Source organism: Schistocerca cancellata, chromosome 5 (genome assembly GCF_023864275.1).
Source record: "Schistocerca cancellata isolate TAMUIC-IGC-003103 chromosome 5, iqSchCanc2.1, whole genome shotgun sequence".
In the NCBI taxonomy this organism is placed as follows: Eukaryota; Metazoa; Arthropoda; class Insecta; order Orthoptera; family Acrididae; genus Schistocerca; species Schistocerca cancellata.
This window is the reverse complement of record NC_064630.1, coordinates 719,251,681-719,269,537: the sequence shown is the minus strand read 5'-3', so window position 1 is coordinate 719,269,537 and position 17,857 is coordinate 719,251,681. Positions and strand designations below refer to the sequence as shown.

The 17,857-nt window shown below is 45.6% G+C and overlaps 1 protein-coding gene across 1 annotated transcript in view; it reads right to left on the bottom strand.

Annotated features, from left to right (window-relative positions):
* Window positions 1–221: 221 nt before the first annotated feature.
* The window catches only part of LOC126188775 (uncharacterized), a 355,103-nt gene continuing 337,467 nt past the window's right edge, over window positions 222–17,857 (bottom strand). The window contains exons 6-7 of the mRNA XM_049930386.1: window positions 8,841–8,898; window positions 222–1,681 (exon numbers count right to left, since the gene is read on the bottom strand). Of these exons, the coding sequence (XP_049786343.1) occupies window positions 222–1,681; window positions 8,841–8,898 (1,518 nt within the window). The remainder of the gene's footprint in view (window positions 1,682–8,840; window positions 8,899–17,857) is intronic.

Sequence of the window (17,857 nt, the reverse complement as noted above, 5' to 3'; positions counted from 1 at the left end):
AGTATTTGATGTGGTTTACGAAATATATCCAGCGGTAATGTTAGGTGACTCACCCTATATATATATATATATATATATATATATATATATATATATATATATATATATATATATATATATATATATTACGTATTGGCGACATATACCGAAAAAGGTCTAAAAACGCTGATCTGTCGAGACATCGATATTTTAGCTTATACCTACGCGGGTATCGATTACTGTTACTCACTTGGCGCCGGAGTGGTGGCCGGCAGGCTTGCAGCGACGGTCGGCGTCGCGGCGGTGGCAGCGGCGGGGGCGGGGGCAGCGCCCTGTTCCGCCCCCGGCAGCGGCGATCCCGCCCCCTTGTGGCGCTGGCGGTGTCCGTCCGGCGGCGCCGCCACCGACACGGCCACGTAGGCGTCGCGGTGTCGGGAGCGCGGCGCCGGCTGTGACGTCACGCGGTGGTACGTGAAGTGCGGCAGGCGTCGCGGCGTCGGCTGCGGCGCGGGCCCCACCGGCAGGTTGTTGTCGTCCACGCCACCCCCGACGCCCCCGCCAGCGGTTACCGCCTGCTTCGGCTGCACCCCCTGCTCATTCTCCCACCCCCTGTCCACGTGCGTGTTGTTCAGTGCCCTGTCGAAGAAATTCTGCCATATTTCGTCCCTGGTCGAATAACGGTCGTGCTTTAACTGCATTCCTGCACCTAGCGGGGATGACCTCCCGCCTGTCTCGTACTGGACGCCTCCACGCGTGGACACGTTGACCATTCTGGTGTCGTTTCTCCCCGCCATGACTCGTTCCGCGCCGGTCCTCTCCCGCTGCTGCTGCTGCTGGGGCCGTTCGTGGCTCGAGTTCTTCCAACCCGACCACTCACCCGTCGCGAAAGAGAACGGTTCGCGGTACGGCGGTACAGTTATGTTTCGCGGCGGTGGCAGTGGAGGCCTTTGACGCTCACGTGTTGCAGAGGAAGGTCCTCTCGGGCCTTGCATGATTTTCTCCCGGATGGCCTCGTCGGTCAGGACGTATTTGTACCTAGAGATGACCGCTTCTGGGTCGTACTGGCCCAAGTTCTTTCCACCGTAAGTCGGCTTCTCCTTCTCTGGGGCGGGCGTCCCTTTCCAGCCCTGCATCACCTTTTCTCTGATGACGTCATCCGTTAGCGGCGTCTGGTACCTCGACGCCACTTGTCGCGCGTATTCTAAGAACTCTTTGTCGTGCATCGGATGGAGAGTCTTTCTCGTCGTGTTGGTAACCTCCAAATCTGATGGAGCGTCAGTGACTAGAGTGGTCGTTCGGTCAGAAATGGTGCTGTTCTGCCTCCCGTGGCTTGCGCCGCCCTTCCTAGAAAGTTTCCTGCGGCTGGGCCTATTCCTGCCCCTCCCCCTCTGTTTGCCCTTGGTCTTGTTTCTGTTTCTCGTCCCGTTTCCTCCTTTGCCAGACCTGTTCTTGCCCAGAGGCCTGAGAATGTGGTCGTCTTCGGGCAGCACGCCAGCCTTCATCAGCTGCCGCAACCTGTTCTTCCTTTCTTTGGTGTCAGGCGGCTGGGGCCCCGACGTCTCCCTGTACTCGTTCAGCTTACTCCAGTCGAATTCCCTCTGCTGATGTCTGTGTTTCAGCCTTTCCAAACTCCTGCGTTTAGTCAGCGAGCGATAACCATCATTCTGATCACCGTCCTGTTTCAGATTTGATGCCAGCCTTTCTGTAACAAAAGAGGTCGTGGATAGTGTTACATTATTAAATTTTCCATTCTATTTTTCTAACTTTTATGGTACTTCACACTTGCAAGTGTTCTATGTATGATAGGCATGTTTATTTCGCGAACACTTTAATGTGATACGCCAGGCAAGAGTGGGCAAACAATGACTTTTGGGAAGAGATTTGTTTCTCTTATGAGGCAGTACCAAAGTCACCAAATGTTTGGTGTGGGCTAATGCGCAGTTACATCATTGGTCCATCGTTTTTCATCGAGTCTGCCATCAACGGTGATGTTTACCTCGTCATGTTAAAGGAGTTTACTGTACCACAATTGGAACACCTGTAACACGATTCCAGCAGAATGGGACGCCATCCTTCTGGTACCTAAATGTTCGTCAGATTCTGGGCGAAAAGTTTTCAGATAGTTGGATTGGACGAGATGGTCCAGTTCGATAGTCGCCGCGACCTCCTGGCCTCACACCACTAGACATCTTCCTGTGGGGTTTCATAAGGGATCTAGTGCACTAAAACAGGTTACAGACCTACAGATCTTGAAGGCAGGTATTCGCAATGCATTTGGTTCAAATGGTTCAAATGGTTCTAAGCACTGTGGGACTTAACATCTGAGGTCATCAGTCCCTCTGAACTTAGAACTACTTAAACCTAACTAACCTAAGGACATCACAAACATCCATGCCAGAGGCAGGATTCGAACCTGCGAGCGTAGCAGTCGCGCGGTTCCGAACTGAAGCGCCTAGAACGCAATGGATTTGAACACGTCACCGACGTGATCTTGAATCGTACGTGGAGAGAAATGGATTTCCTACTAGACATTGATGTGTACGAATGAGGAAACAAAACTTTATGAGTTAAAGTCTTAAGCTGTAAAGTCAGTTTATAGACATCGCGTATGTAAATGAGTCAACGAATCTGTCATGCCCTGCATCTTGGCAGCTTCAGTGTACGTCAAATTTTTAACAGACGGACATATAATCATTCTGTCCGACTCTAAATCTGTAATCTCTCTGCTTGAACGTTGAGGAAGGAACACTCAAATAATCCATAACCTGTTTGATAGTGATCAATATAGATCAGATAGCTAGAAAGGGAGATTAGAATGAGATATTCACTCTGCAACGGAATGTGTGCTGATATGAAGCTTCCTGGCAGATTAAAACTGTGTGCCGGACCGAGACTCGAACTCGGGACCTTTGCCTTTCCAGAGTTCGAGTCTCGGTCCGGCACACAGTTTACCAGGAAGTTTCAGAAAGGGACATTGTTTGACAAAATCAACTTATGACAGGTCATAAATACACAAACCAGAACTATCGAATGTCTTCGTTCACAGTGTGATGGATCTCGTTACACAAGGATGGAACAAAGAGTGGAGAACCTCGCAGGTGAAAAGGAGTGGACACTGTGTCATAACACGATCGATACGAACAAGAGACCTGGTACAGCAGGCTCAATTGTGAAACGGGGATCGTACTCACTATATCGAATTCTGTAATATTTCCATCGCATCAACATCTTACAGTCACCTCTGTGTGATTTTGAGGAAGTTCAGAAGGAGTTGGAAGGACTGGTAGTCTTCGAAACAAAAGCGTTATCAAATACCAGTTACGATCCTCAGTACGTGCACAGGCAACATCGGATGACTCTGCTGTGGAAGCAGCTCACAGGCAAAAAGTGCCTGGTCGTCATTTATTAAATCACTGTCCCGTTCTACCGTTTGGCCAATATTTTCGATCGTGTGAAACCCATCTCCCTCTGTTCCCCCACGAGATCCAGAAAGCAATAGCTACATGCGCCCAGATACTCTCATGCTCATAAATTAAGGACAATTGCACAATGTGGTGCCACACAACGTGGCACTACACAAAACTGGTGCTAATAGCATAGGCACATAGGGAACACACACGACACAGATCTGTAAGTCCACGGTATTGGTGATAAGTTGAGAAAACCGTCCCGAAACACATGTGCTACAAAACGCCACTGTTTCCTGCGCATGTACCCCGACTTCAATATAGGATGTGATCACTATGCACACGTACACAGGCCGCACAACGGGTTGGCACACTCTGGATCAGCTGATCGAGCAGCTGCTGGGGTATAGCCTCCCACTCTTGCACCATTGCCTGTCGGAGCTTCTGAAGTATCCTAGGGATTTGAAGACGTGCAGGGATATGTCGACCGAGAGCATCCCAGACGTGCTCGAGGGAGTTTAGGTCTGGGGAACAGGCAGGCCACTCTATTCGCCTGATATATTCTGCTACAAGGTACTCCTCCACGATGGCGGCTCGGTGGGGGCCGTCCGTTATCATCCAACACGAGGAAGGTGAGACCCACTGCACCCCTGAAAACGCGGACATACTGGTGCAAAATGACGTCCTGATACACCTGACCTGTCAGAGACATGCAGGGGTGTACGTGCACCAATCATAATCTCACCCCACACCATCAAACAACGACCTCCATAAAGGTCCCTTTCAAGGAAATTAAGGGGTTGGTATCTGATTCCTGGTTCACGGCAGATGAAAACGCGGCGTGAATCACTGTTCAGGCTATACCTCGACTCGTCCGTGAACATAACCTGGGACCACTGTTCCAATGAACAATTACTGTGTTCTTGACACCAGGCTTTACGGGCTCTCCTGTGACCAGGGGTCAGTGGAATGCACCTTGCAGGTCTCCGGGCGAATAAATCCTGTCTGTTCAGTCGTCTGTAGATTGTGTGTCTGGAGACAATTGTTCCAGTGGTTGTGGTAAGGTCCCGAGCAAGGCTACCTGGAGTACTTTGTGGCCGTCTGCGGGCACTGATGGTGAGATATCTTCTTCTTGTGGTGTTTTACACTGTGGACGTCCCGTGCTCTAGCGCCTGGACACGTTTCCTGTCTGCTGGAATCGTTGACATAATCTTGAGATAACAGTTTGTGACACACGGAGGGCTCGTGCTACGACCTGCTGTGTTTGACCAGCCTCCAGTCGCCCTAGTATTCTACCCCTCATAACGTCATCAATATGTGTTCTTTGAGCCATTTTCAACACACAGTTACCATTAGCAAGACTGAAAACGTCTGCACACTTACTCGCTGCACCGTACTCCGACATGCACCAACACACCTCTGCGTATGTGGACTGCTGCCAGCGCCACCGTGCGACGACCACAGGTCAAATGCACCGCATGATCATACCCTGCGGTGATTAAAACCCGCAAACTGCCCACCAGAGCGTTGTTTCACCATGCATCAGCATTATCCTTAATTTATGAGCATGAGTATAGATGCCGTATTCTTTGATTTCCGTAAGGCTTTCGCTGCAGTTCCACACTGCCGCCTAACGAAAGAAATACGAGCGTACGGAATATCAGTTGTGTGATTGCACTTAACAGTTTGTAGCGAACGTATCACAGCGTGTCATTCTGAATGGAGAGAAGTCGTCAGAGCTAAAAGTAGCTTCCGGCGTGCCCCAGGGGAGACTTATAAGATCATTAGTTTATACTGTATATAAGGGGCGATGAAAAACTTTCCTGTCGAAAGCCGTAAAGTCCAGATTCAGTATGCCAAGCAGGCAAAATTGCCGTGTGCATTGAGGCAATCATCCCACGGACGCACATGGTTCAAGATAACCGTTTTGTAGAACACGGTGTCCCGTTGCGTGAAGAAGACCGTGACTGCATGTCATCCGACAGGAATGGTCGACCTTTCAAGGTCTTTTCTTTAAGGAATACAAGGCGTGATAATCGCACGGGCAGAGATCAAAACTATAGGGTGGATGTTCGAGTCGTTTGTAACGTGAGTTGGCGTAAGTTCTGGGTTATGTCTTGTGTCGAATCGCGACCAGCACGGATCTTGGCGCACCATTCCATAACGCTAGCTTTCGACAGACATGCTGCCCCACACACATTCTTCTTTCTCCGATGGATGTCTACTGGTGTTTGTCCTTCGGCAGCCAAGAAAAGAGTAACAGTACGTTGGTTTTTATGGATACATTTGGTAACAACGTCAGCATAGTTCACGTTCCATCATTTACCGCACACAAATGACAGGAATCACACACTTATTCCTTGCCTACATGTCGTTGCTTATATAACAGCATCGGAGTCGTGCTGCGTTGCATGTTCGCTACAATAACACACTCAAACGGAAATATTTTGATCACCCCTTATGTAAATGACGTAGTACACTACTGGCCATTAAAATTGCTACACCACGAAGATGACGTGCTACAAACGCGAAATTTAACCGACAGGAAGGAGATGCTGTGATATGCAAATGATTAGCTTTTCAGAGCATTCACACAAGGCTGGCGCCGGTGGCGACACCTACAACGTGCTGACATGAGGAAAGTTTCCAACCGATTTCTCATACACAAACATCAGTTGACCGGAGATGCCTGGTGAAAAGTTGTTGTGATCCTTCGTGTAAGGAGGAGAAATGCGTACCACCAGGTTCCGACTTTGATAAAGGTCGGATTGTAGCCTATCGTGATTGCGATTTATCGTATCGCGACATTGCTGCTCGCGTTGGTCGAGATCCAATGACTGTTGGCAGAATATGGAATTGGTGGGTTCAGGAGGGTAATACGGAACGCCGTGCTGGATCCCAACGGCCTCGTATCACTAGCAGTCGAGATGACAGGCATTTTATCCGCATGGCTGTAACGGATAGTGCAGCTATGTCTCGATCCCTAAGTCAACAGATGGGGATGTTTGCAAGACAACAACCATCTGCACGAACAGTTCGACGACGTTTGCATCAGCATGGCTATCAGCTCGGAGACCATGGCTGCAGTTACCCTTGACGCTGCATCACAGACAGGAGCGCCTGCGACGGTGTACTCAACGACGAACCTGGCAGCACGAATGGCAAAACGTCATTTTTTCGGATCAATTCGGGTTCTGTTTACAGCATCATGATGGTCGCATCCGTGTTTGGCGACATCGCGGTGAACGCACATTGGAAGCGTGTATTCTTCATCGCCATATTGGCGTATCACCCGGCGTGACGGTAAGGGGTGCCATTGGTCACACGTCTCGGTCACCTCTTGTTCGCATTAACGGCACTTTGAACTGTGGACGTTACATCTCAGATGTGTTACGACTCGTGGCTCTATCCTTCATTCGATCACCGCGAAACCCTACATTTCTGCAGGATAATGCACGACCGCTTGTTCATGTCCTGTACGGGCCGTTCTGGATACAGAAAATGTTCGACTGCTGCCCTGGCCAGCACATTGTCCAGATCTCTCACCAATTGAAAACGTCTGGTCAATGGTGGCGGAGCAACTGGCTCGTCAGAATACGCCAGTCACTACTCTTGATGAACTGTGGTATCGTGTTGAAACTGCATGGGCAGCTGTAGCTGTACACGCCATCCAAGCTCTGTTTGACTCAATGGCCAGGCGTATCAAGGCCGTTATTACGGCCAGAGGTGGTTGTTCTGGGTACTGATTTCTCAGGATCTATGCACCCAAATTGCGTGAAAATGTAATCATATGTCAGTTCTAGTTTAATATATTTGTACAATGAATATCCATTTATCATCTACATTTCTTCTTGGTGTAGCAATTTCAATGGCCAGTAGTGTAGATAACGTCGGAATTTCCACGACGCTTTTCGCGGGTGATGCTGTTGTATACAGAGAGGCAGCGCTAGGAAATTCTAACAAGACTTGCAAAGGATCGACGTTTGGTGCATGGAATGCATCTGACCCTCAAAATAAACAATTGTAACTTGTCGCGAATAAACAGACAAAAACACCGTTTATTGTATCATTACACGTTTGCTGAACAACCTCTGGAAGCAGTTTCTTCAATTAAACACGTAGGAGTACGTATGCGGAGAGATATGAAGTAGAACCACCATGAAAAATTAGTCAGAAGTGAGGCAGATGCTACACTGACTTTCATGGGAAGAATCGTTAGGAAATTTAGTCTATCAACAAAGAAAGCAGCTCAAGAAACACCCGTTCGACCTGTAATTGAATTTACTCGTCGGTGTGAGATCCGTAGCAGGTAGATAGAGAAGATCGTAAAAAGAACAGCACGTTTATTTACGGGTTCCTATAGTAAGCACGAATGCATCACAAAGATAATCAATGAACTCCAGCGACACACGCTGCAAGAGAGGCGTTCTGCGTCACAGCGTGGCTTATTATTAACGTTTCGAGAACGTACGTTCTTAGAAGTGTCAACACATTCATTGCTTCCTCCTACTCGCGGAAAGACTATGAAGATAAAATCAGAGGGATTCGGACCCACACGAAGGTACACGGGCGATCGTTCATCCAACGAGGTACTCGCGACTGAAACAGGAAAGAGTGGTATTCAGGTACCCACCGCCAAAGACTGCAAGCTGGCTTGAAGAGTATAGATGTAAACGTATATGAATAGAACATTATTTACATTGTTATTCGTTGCAAGGTTAACCGTAAAGCGTGGGGGACGTCGAATGGAGGTAAGTTTTCCAGATAATCACAGTTCGGAAGTTCACCGTTGTTGAGCTATGCGAATATTTTGTAATGTTTACTCGCTAAAACTTGATTACCAAATCAGGTACTCTATAAGTACCATAATACGACTAACTTTTTAAGATAATTTGATGTACTGCTGCACGCCCATACTCACACTGCTGGACACGCCCAAAAACGATCACCTACTGGACAATCATTCGCCACGCCCCCCCCCCCCCCTCCTCACTCCTCGACCCACCAACCCCCACTATCAACGGCTCACATTGTTCGTCATCTCATGGCCGTATATCCGACAGTGGCGCATTTCGGACCTATGATCATCCGGAAAATTTTCATCGATTCCACGTCCCCTACCCTCCATTGCCCGTGAAAGACTGTTCGTACAGTATGAAGCAATGATTCTTTGGAATACTACTTATATTTTGTTTTGTGTCTTAAAATACGATTTCGTTAGATGTTGAATACTTGCTATTAAACTGCCCAGCAACAGTTTTCATGACATCCCTGTAGACTTTTTAGCTAGAAGGCCTTCATATCACAGCTCTGACATGAGTGCCTCCGTGACGTAGTGGTCAGCGTCCAGAGGTACACATGTCGAAGTATCAAGATATCAGTTTGTGTTGCTTATTTGGCGAGACCACAACGAACCTAACACGTATGAGACGAAATGGGTTCACTGATACTTACGCCAACGCGTCGGATTCTCTGCGATATGGACCATTAGTTCCAGTAAATCCTCCGCCACCTGTAACAAGGACAGAGCTGAGAACGTAGTCCGACTTGGCAGTCGTATGAAAAATAGTAAGACAAAGCAATAACATATTATCTGGTATACACAGCATGTAAATTTCTCCGTAGAAAATATAGAAAGACGTAAGTGCACATGAAATCCGTGCAATAACTCGAGTTTCCTTCTATTATTATTTCTGTGGAAAATATTTCTAAGTGATAAAATGTAACGAGTGCTGTGGCGTTATTTTCACATCTGTGACATACGTCATAACAAAAATGATTGTTTACAGGCACTTTGCGAAATTAAAAGGAAGAACAGTAGTCATAACTTCGGCGTTTCAGTAAAGTGGTACGCAGTTTTAAATTTTCTTGATAGCAGATGATGTAGCTGCAAGGCGTTCTGTCCTATCAGTCAGTCCCATGGTTGGCACTAAGGTTTCTTATAGCAGGACACCTGTTGCAGGTGGTATGCAAGTTGTATTCTTTGAACTGTGAAGAGCAGTAGCAAGCAAGCAGGAAGGGTATTTACAGTTCACGGTGGACCATAAACTGCGTGAAACTTTGCACTTTTTGTATACCTTAACCACTGGCACATGTGAAAAGACCTGTAAGAACATAAAGCTACAAAATAACGTTTCCCAGGACTGACTGGGATTCTAACCCCAAACCTTTGCTTTTGTAGCTTGATACCTAGCAAATCAGGTAAGAAGTGTATAGTGCCACTTTCAAAAGATATTTAATTGTAGGTTAGTGTAATCCGCTTACTTCATTCACATAGGATGCAACACTTAAAAATTAAGTCCAGATGTTCTATATAGAGAGAGATGGGGTAGGTTGTGCAGTATACTGTCACTTAATCCATGGCATGATAGTGTACAAATTTTGTTCGCTTTCAGTAGTTCTATATCATGTATTCTCGATTCCAGATGAAATATCTGAACATAAATGCCACTGATAGGGAAACCATTACGTTTCGTAACAGTCGTCTCAGTTGTGTAAGTATTTGTTTAAATGTTCATTTGTTTTGTTCGTTCCAGATTTCAACCACAAGCAATGTCAGTAAATTCTAGTGACCAACGAAAATAAAAGAGAGAGAACAAAGAAAAGAATACCTCCATGTATGAGTTTTCTAACGACGATTCATCATACGATGTAGACGAACTATTGAGTTTGTCAAGGTAAAGTCTTCTAGGATGTTAAGCCGTGCCATGTTTCTTCTACGTGATCGAGGTTTCGATCCCTCTGCTGCCGTGTTCTTCAGGATCTTGTGATGTTCGCTGTTAGTTGAATACTCTGGTAACTGTGACGGACACAATATCCTAAGGAAGATCCCAGCAGCGGAACCGGAACGTCGTTCGTGTAGAGGAAAAGTGACACGGCCTAACATCCTAAAACTTTTTAACTTCAATGGCAATGATCACGTTAGCCTACAGACTTATGAGGTACGACAACAAAATAATGAGACTGATGTGCAAAGAAATGTTGGTTACCGTTTTAGTCAAGTTTAGTGTTGTCTCCTTCAAAGTAGTTTCCTTCTAATTGCACACACTTTATCCAGTGCTTCTGCCATTGACGGTAACATTTCTGGAACTCATCTTCTGTAATAGCCTCCAAAACCCTCGTCACAGCTTTTTGGACATCTTCTGCTGTTTGAAAATGGTGTCCCTTGACCGCCGTTTTCACTCTTGGAAATAGAAAAAAGTCGCACGGAGCTATATCTGATGAATAAGGTGGCTGTGGTAGTACTGAAATTTGTTTTCAGGTAAAAAAATTGCTGTACTGACAGAGCATTTTTGGGGACCATTTTTGCATAAATCTTTCTCATATCCAGATCTTCAGTTATTATTAGACGAACCGTTTCTCGATTGACGTTCAGTTCTTCTGCAATCATTTTCACGGATAATCTTCGATCAGATTGTGCGAGTTCACGCACCCTGGCCCAGCTGATGTCCGTCCGTGAGGTTGATGGTCGTCCACTGCGGTCTTCATCTTCAACATTCGTTCTGCCTTCACTAAACATTTTATGCCAACGAAAAACTTGATGTCTTGACATAATCTCCTCTCCTAAAGCCTTCCAAAGCTTACCGTAAGTTGTCGTTGCGTTTTCACCCAGTTTAACGCAAAAAGAAATGGCATACCGTTGCGCAATATTATGCAGTTCCATTTCCGTGACGAGAGACACAAACACATGTTAACTTATTACAGCACAACTGATCAGTTGCATCGATGTGCCGCTTTGACTAGAAGCAGCTTATAGACCAAGGTCAAAGATATTGTGTCTAAGAAAGCCTGCAGGGTTGCCACATCTTGCTAAGAAAATCAGTCTCATTACTTTATTGTGGCACCTCGTACAAATGTATGTATTTGTTTCCTACCTTTATTTCATTCCTTGCGTCAGGACAGGACCAACATGGTTGTAGATTTGTGGAAGGCAGGCTAGTGAATCTGGCATGATGTATAGTAAAAACTTATATGTTTTCTGTGCATATACAGTAGGCTACAATAAAAAATAAGTTACAAAAATTCTTAGCTGAATTTATTCTACTTACGGTATATAAGGGGCTATCGAAACGTTTCTGTTAGAGGGCGCCACTGCAGCGTATATGCAACACATCATGACTTCGATGCCGGTACATACAGTGAACATGATTAAAACTGACAAACTGTTGAGACGGTTTCATGACTGAATATCAAGGAAAAAAGGTGCTATGAACATGTATCCGGAAATGCATCGTTGCCATGGTAGGTCGCGCTGACAAGTGAAAGTTCCTCTGACCACATGCCGTGTGTTCCTTGTGTGTTGCAAGCTGTGCGATTGACACAGCGTACAGAAAGCAGCAGAATGGTCCGGTAATCATGTCGGGAACAAGCCGAGATGTTGCTCGTGTACGGCCAAGCAGATGTAAACGGCCGAGAGACTGCACGGTTATACTAAAACATCTACCATCACAGACAGCAACCACATGACAACATTTCAAGCCCTTTTTTGGCGTTTGTGCAATCAAGGGTCCTTTCAGACGATCGTGCTGCAGACTGTGCGCACACCAGATTTGGAAAAGTCTGTGTGGCACGGATTGGACAAGTCTTGGTAGGTTTCTGGAGAGATGTTACGCACAAGTCAAGCAATTTCTGTAAATTAGCCATTGGTCTGAGGGCGCTGATCTAGGTTCCAGATGTGTCCCAGATGTCCTCCGTTGCGCTGTGATCATGCAAATTTTGGTGTCCAACACATCTACGAGATGGACTACATGAAATGAGTTCGCTTGGGAATATATCACCATTTACAAAGCATTATGAGCAATGAAAACTGGCTTGTGACTGGTCTCAAAAGGAGGATTGCATGTTTCTAAGATAGGGCTGAAGTTGGGAGAAAATGTAGAAGGAATAGTTTGGTAGCCAAGTCTTGGTAGACTGGGTCTGGATGTGTCGGTCAACATAAGGGGGAGATGCGGCAAGTACTTCTTTAGCCACTGCCAAGGTGGCTAATGGCAGGCGAGACGTGAGAGTGTTAGTCCTGCCACGGGGAAAACTCTGGGATTACTTTGGCTGCATGCCACAGTTGTCACAGGACACTGTTGAAGCAGACCAGAGAGTTGGTTGGTGGCCAGCAACTGAGAAGGAACTTTAAATGGAACGTGTAATGTCGTGACGATTGCCAGCCTGTGCAGTCAACGGTCAACACGGGATGTGGCAAAGCTATAGTGGACATGGTCCACCTCAAGGACGGGCATATCTTTAAACACTAGCCAGATAAGATACCAAACACCATCCGATACAGAACACTAGCTGTATTCTTCAGGGGCTTGAATGTGTTTGGTGGGCAGTTGAGAGAGCGTCTGATTGACATTCGCGTACAGCACATAATGCGTACATTGAATAGAGCCAGTGGCTGGTGTATGTGTTTTGAATACGAACTGTTCGTTACAAGTTCCGATATTACACAGCTAGGCCATGAGTGAGCAAGAGTCTGTCCTTGTATTTTGTCTTATCTCCATGCTGAGAGGGTGTTCTAGCATTGTACAGGAGGCAGTTCTTTATTGTCTTTGGAATCACGCTGTAGGTCTGCTCACCTACTGTACAGAGCTATAAGTTCCCTGATAAATATGTCTCTGTTGTTTGTAGCAGCTGTAAGTTGTTGGTGGAGCTACTTGGAAGTAGACGTAGATATTGTGATTTTAAGTTGTTATTGTACTTTGTTAATATGGATGCCCGATTGTAACGTACAACAGCAGGAGAGTGTGAATATATGTGCTTTTTATTTTATTGATCTTTGTTTGAGCCCACTTATATGTCACAGGGGCTGAAACACATTTGCTATACAGGGTAATCAGAAATAGTTTGAAGCGTGGACAGGTGTTGTGAGGTAGGTTGTGGGACAGATAATTATTGTTAGGAAAAACATTGATGCTTTATGCCGTTTTCGAGATAATCAGCACTGAAGATAGCCAATCAGGCCTTTGAACGCGGAAATTCAAGCGGTCCGTCAGATAAAATTTGCTACGGTCGCAAGTCAGAATCCTGCCTCGGGCATGGATGTGTGTGATGTCCTTAGGTTAGTAAGGTTTAAGTACCGTAGTTCTATGTCCAGGGGCAAGATTACCTGAGATGTTAGGTCCCATAGTGCTCAGAGCCATTTCAACCATTTTGATACAATTAGTGTCAGTGTTCACATATCGCAGATGACAGTGCACTAGATTGTTCGTGCTAAGGCTCCTTGAATGTGGACCCGCAACGGCCTGGTTGGCTAACTTCGGTGCTAATTAACTCCTAAAAGGCTCAACGTATCGAATTTTTTTCGTATCAATTATTTCTCAGCACGATCTACCCTGCAACACCATTACAAGTTTTTCAGACTGTTTCTGGCCACCATGTATATATTGGTTAGGAATATTTTTTTATTATAGTGTTATGTGGATTTTTACATAAGGATGTACTCTTGGCAGATTATTGTTTACCGATTTTTATTGCCTAACTTTCTACTGATGTCGTGGTGACTGTCTAAAAATACTAATGATGACAATAAATGCATTTATAAAATAAACCTGCGCCGCTGCAACGCCTACTCCATACCTTAATCCACCTAAACCTGCACTGCAATTGGTAGGAGAACGTGGTTGTACATTGTGTCTGGACATTGCTTTCATCTGAAGCTTTAGAGGACTTCGACATTGTGCCTTGCCTTCCATTGTGTTGTTGCAGATATGATCAGTCACAAGGTACCATGTGCAATATTGCTACACAAGGGCAAATTAGCCTATGAGTTATTCATTTGAGGGAGGGCCCCAGCGAAGACTGTGGGTGTGTTGTCTCAGCAACTTGGGCGGGTCGTGGGCTACCCGTTGTCGTTTACAGTGAAAGGGGTGGTCGGACGTGTGTAGCGACATTGAAAACATGAAGAGAGACAGAATAAATACTAAAATTTTTCTTGACCGAGTCATCTTGCTATTGGAAATGGTATAGATTGCTGGCTACGACCACACATTGTGCAAACAGCGTTGATGACGCACTGTCTCTACTCAGAATATAGAAATTCGGTATGTAGCAAGGGTACATGATAGCGCAGTGAGGAAGAAGTAAGAGTAATTAGGTGTTTATTGCCTGGATCATCCATGCAGTGTGGCAGAACAGATAGCTACATTAATCCTGTGGAATGCTTGGAGGAAGTTTGGTTTCTGACCGATTGGAATTTATTTCTCAGATGGGTGTGGCACAGTGGAGGTTAGTCAACTGTAAGTGGAAGTAGCAGTATCTTCTGAAAGGGTGCTCCATCGCTATAGTGGATGCGACGAACAAGCCTGCAGTGTGAGGACAGGGGTCAGATTGGCGTGGTACTCAAAGTGTTCATAATAGTTGGCTGGACCTCGACGTCTTGGACTGAGCGGTGACTTGCTGCAGCAAGTGAAACCAACAAAGTCTTCCAAAGACCAGAGATGTCGCCGCAGTGAAAAGGGCAGACAAGCCTGCAGTCTGTTGCCAGGGCTGGAATGGTGTGACGGTCAAGTTGTCTGAAGGTGATGAACTGTCGAGTGTCACCTGTACTGACTGGTAACGACAACATGCCTATGATGCAGCAGCCGAGGTTATACAGAGCAGTGATACTGGATGTGTCGGTCAGTGGTGTGGGGAGATGAGCTGACTACAGCTTCAGCTTTCACTGGAAGCCGCTGTGACTGATGGCGCAAGAGTCATGGGTTGGCGCCAGACCTGCTCTGGGGCACTCTCTGAAAATGTTTTAGGTGCTGTAAGGCAGGACACGTTTTTGTCGTCACAGGCCACATTATTTGAGTATCAGAGAGTTAGTTGGTGGCCAGCAACAAATCGTGTTACAACGTTTTATTTTGAGGAGCTGACCAGACCGTGCAATAAGGGACCATTACAGGACGGGGACAAGCTATTGCAGAGAGGACTCACCTGAAAGGTATATCTTTACCAGAGCCAGGGAAGACAAACAAAAACCCGATACGGAGCACCTGGAGTGTGCTTCTGTGGCTTGCTTATCTTTGGTGAACACCTGAACAGTCGTCATATTGGGATTATTGTGCGGCTGGTACAGTGCACAGTGAAGAGAAGTGACTGGTATATGTGTTTTGAGTACAAAGTGTTCTTTACAAGTTCCAATATTACGCATCGTTGCCATGGGTACGGAAGCGTCTGCTTTTGTACTGTGTCTTATCCCCATGATGGGGGCGTATTATACCATTTCCAAGAGACAGTTCTGTATTCCCTTTGAAAGCGTGCTGAAGAAGTGTTCAACTTTTGTACTTAGCTAAATGTTATCTAAGTTTATGTTGCAGTTTTTGTCCATAGCCTAGGTGGCCTTGATAGCCCTGTTGCATCTGGCAGTACTAACATGAAGACCACACGTCTATCGGATTATTTCAATTTTTTATATTTATGTTACGTGAAGTTCAGAACTTACACACCAACTACACAAATTCTTTCCATGCAACTTCCAAAAATTATCAAGAAAAACGACTCCAAACTTTTCTGAGTGTCTTTAGTACCATAAAGAACGGTTTAATTTTTTAATAGATAGCTTGGCTCTGTGGTAGAGTGCTCTTCTAGCTGGCCTGGTTACAATTCCTGGCTGATTCGAATTTTTAAACAGAGGAGCATTTCGTGAAACGAGAATACATGAAGATGGATTTAGGGGTAGCACTCGAGACATAATCACTCGATCACTAACTGGAGTCTCATTTCAGTCATATTTCAGTTTTTTTTTAGTTCATTTCTAATACCTATATCATTTAAACATACAATTTATCAAAGCTATGCTAGATGCCACATGTAGAATTATGATTTTTATAAAATATCATGGACCTTGCCGTTGGTGGGGAGGCTTGCGTGCCTCAACGATACAGATAGCCGTACCGTAGGTGCAACCACAACGGAGGGGTATCTGTTGAGAGGCCAGACAAACGTGTGGTTCCTGAAGAGGGGCAACAGCCTTTTCATTAGTTGCAGGGGCAACAGTCTGGATGATTGACTGATCTGGCCTTGTAACACTAACCAAAATGACCTTGCTGTCCTGGTACTGCGAACGGCTGAAAGCAAGGGGGAACTACAGCCGTAATTTTTGACGAGGGCATGCAGCTTTAATGAGGAGGTATTGAATAGAATTGGGGAGAAGAGGAGCTTGTGGCACAACTTGACTAGAAGAAGGGATCGGTTGGTAGGACATGTTCTGAGACATCGAGGGATCACCAATTTAGCATTGGAGGGCAGTGTGGAGGGTAAAAATCGTAGAGGGAGACCAAGAGATGAATACACTAAGCAGATTCAGAAGGATTTAGGCTGCAGTGGTACTGGGAGATGAAGAAGCTTGCACAGGATAGAGTAGCATGGAGAGCTGCATCAAACCAGTCTCAGGACTGAAGACCACAACAACAACAACAACATGTGCGTCTTTTTATATCTAATTACACACTGCATACAAAAATCCAGTTTTCAATGCAAATAGACATTTTTAATTATCAGTCTTTTATAAAAGATCGTTAATAGAGATACCTTGTATTAAAAAAAAGGCATGTTTAATTTTTCACATTTATGTACTTTACTTTTCACAGAAATTATTCGTTTAAAAATTTACGACAGCCAGGAATCAAGCCAATGGTTTTCAGATGGCAGACAAGCTCCCTACCCCATAGCTACACCGCCTATCGAAATATCGACCTTAATGTACTGTATTAAGGCATCTCGGAAAACTTCAAAGCGGATTTTCATGAGAACTGTTGAGAGTAGCATCGAACTGCTCGACTGTAACGTAAAATGGGCGAAAAGTGTGGATATTGTGCTTTCAGTTTTACTGGTCCTGGCTGGTGCCAGTTTGTGTGCCACAGGGTCTGAAACAGAACAAAACTGTGTATTGTATTGATTAGGATTATTTAAAAAAATTATTATTGTGTTATATCCGCTTTTGACGTCATCATTGTCCCTGGAAAGAATTTTGCTGCGCGAAATGAGGCAATGGTTAGCACACTGGACTTGCATTCGCGAGGCCGATAGTTCAAATCCTTGTCCGTCTATCGAGATTAGTTTTATCATAATTGCCCTAAATTTCTCTAGGCACATGCCAGTATGGCAAGGCCTATTTTCCTCGCCGGCCGGAGGGGCCGCGCGGTTAAAGGCGCTACAGTCTGGAACCGCGCGACCGCTACAGTCGCAGGTTCGACTCCTGCCTCGGGCATGGAGGTGTGTGATGTCCTTAGGTTAGTTAGGTTTAAGTAGTTCTAAGTTCTAGGGGACTTATGACCACAGCAGTTGAGTCCCATAGTGCTCAGAGCCATTTGAACCATTTGAACCTATTTTCCTCCACGTCCTTGAAATGATCAGAGCTTTTTCTCCGACTCTAACTACCTCAGTTTCACCTGTTATATTAAGAGTATTTTTTTAACGAGTCTACAGCCGGTGATTCAGAGGGTAGCGTTGCTGCTTTTATATCATTGGGACTTGGGTTCGATTCCACGCCAGGT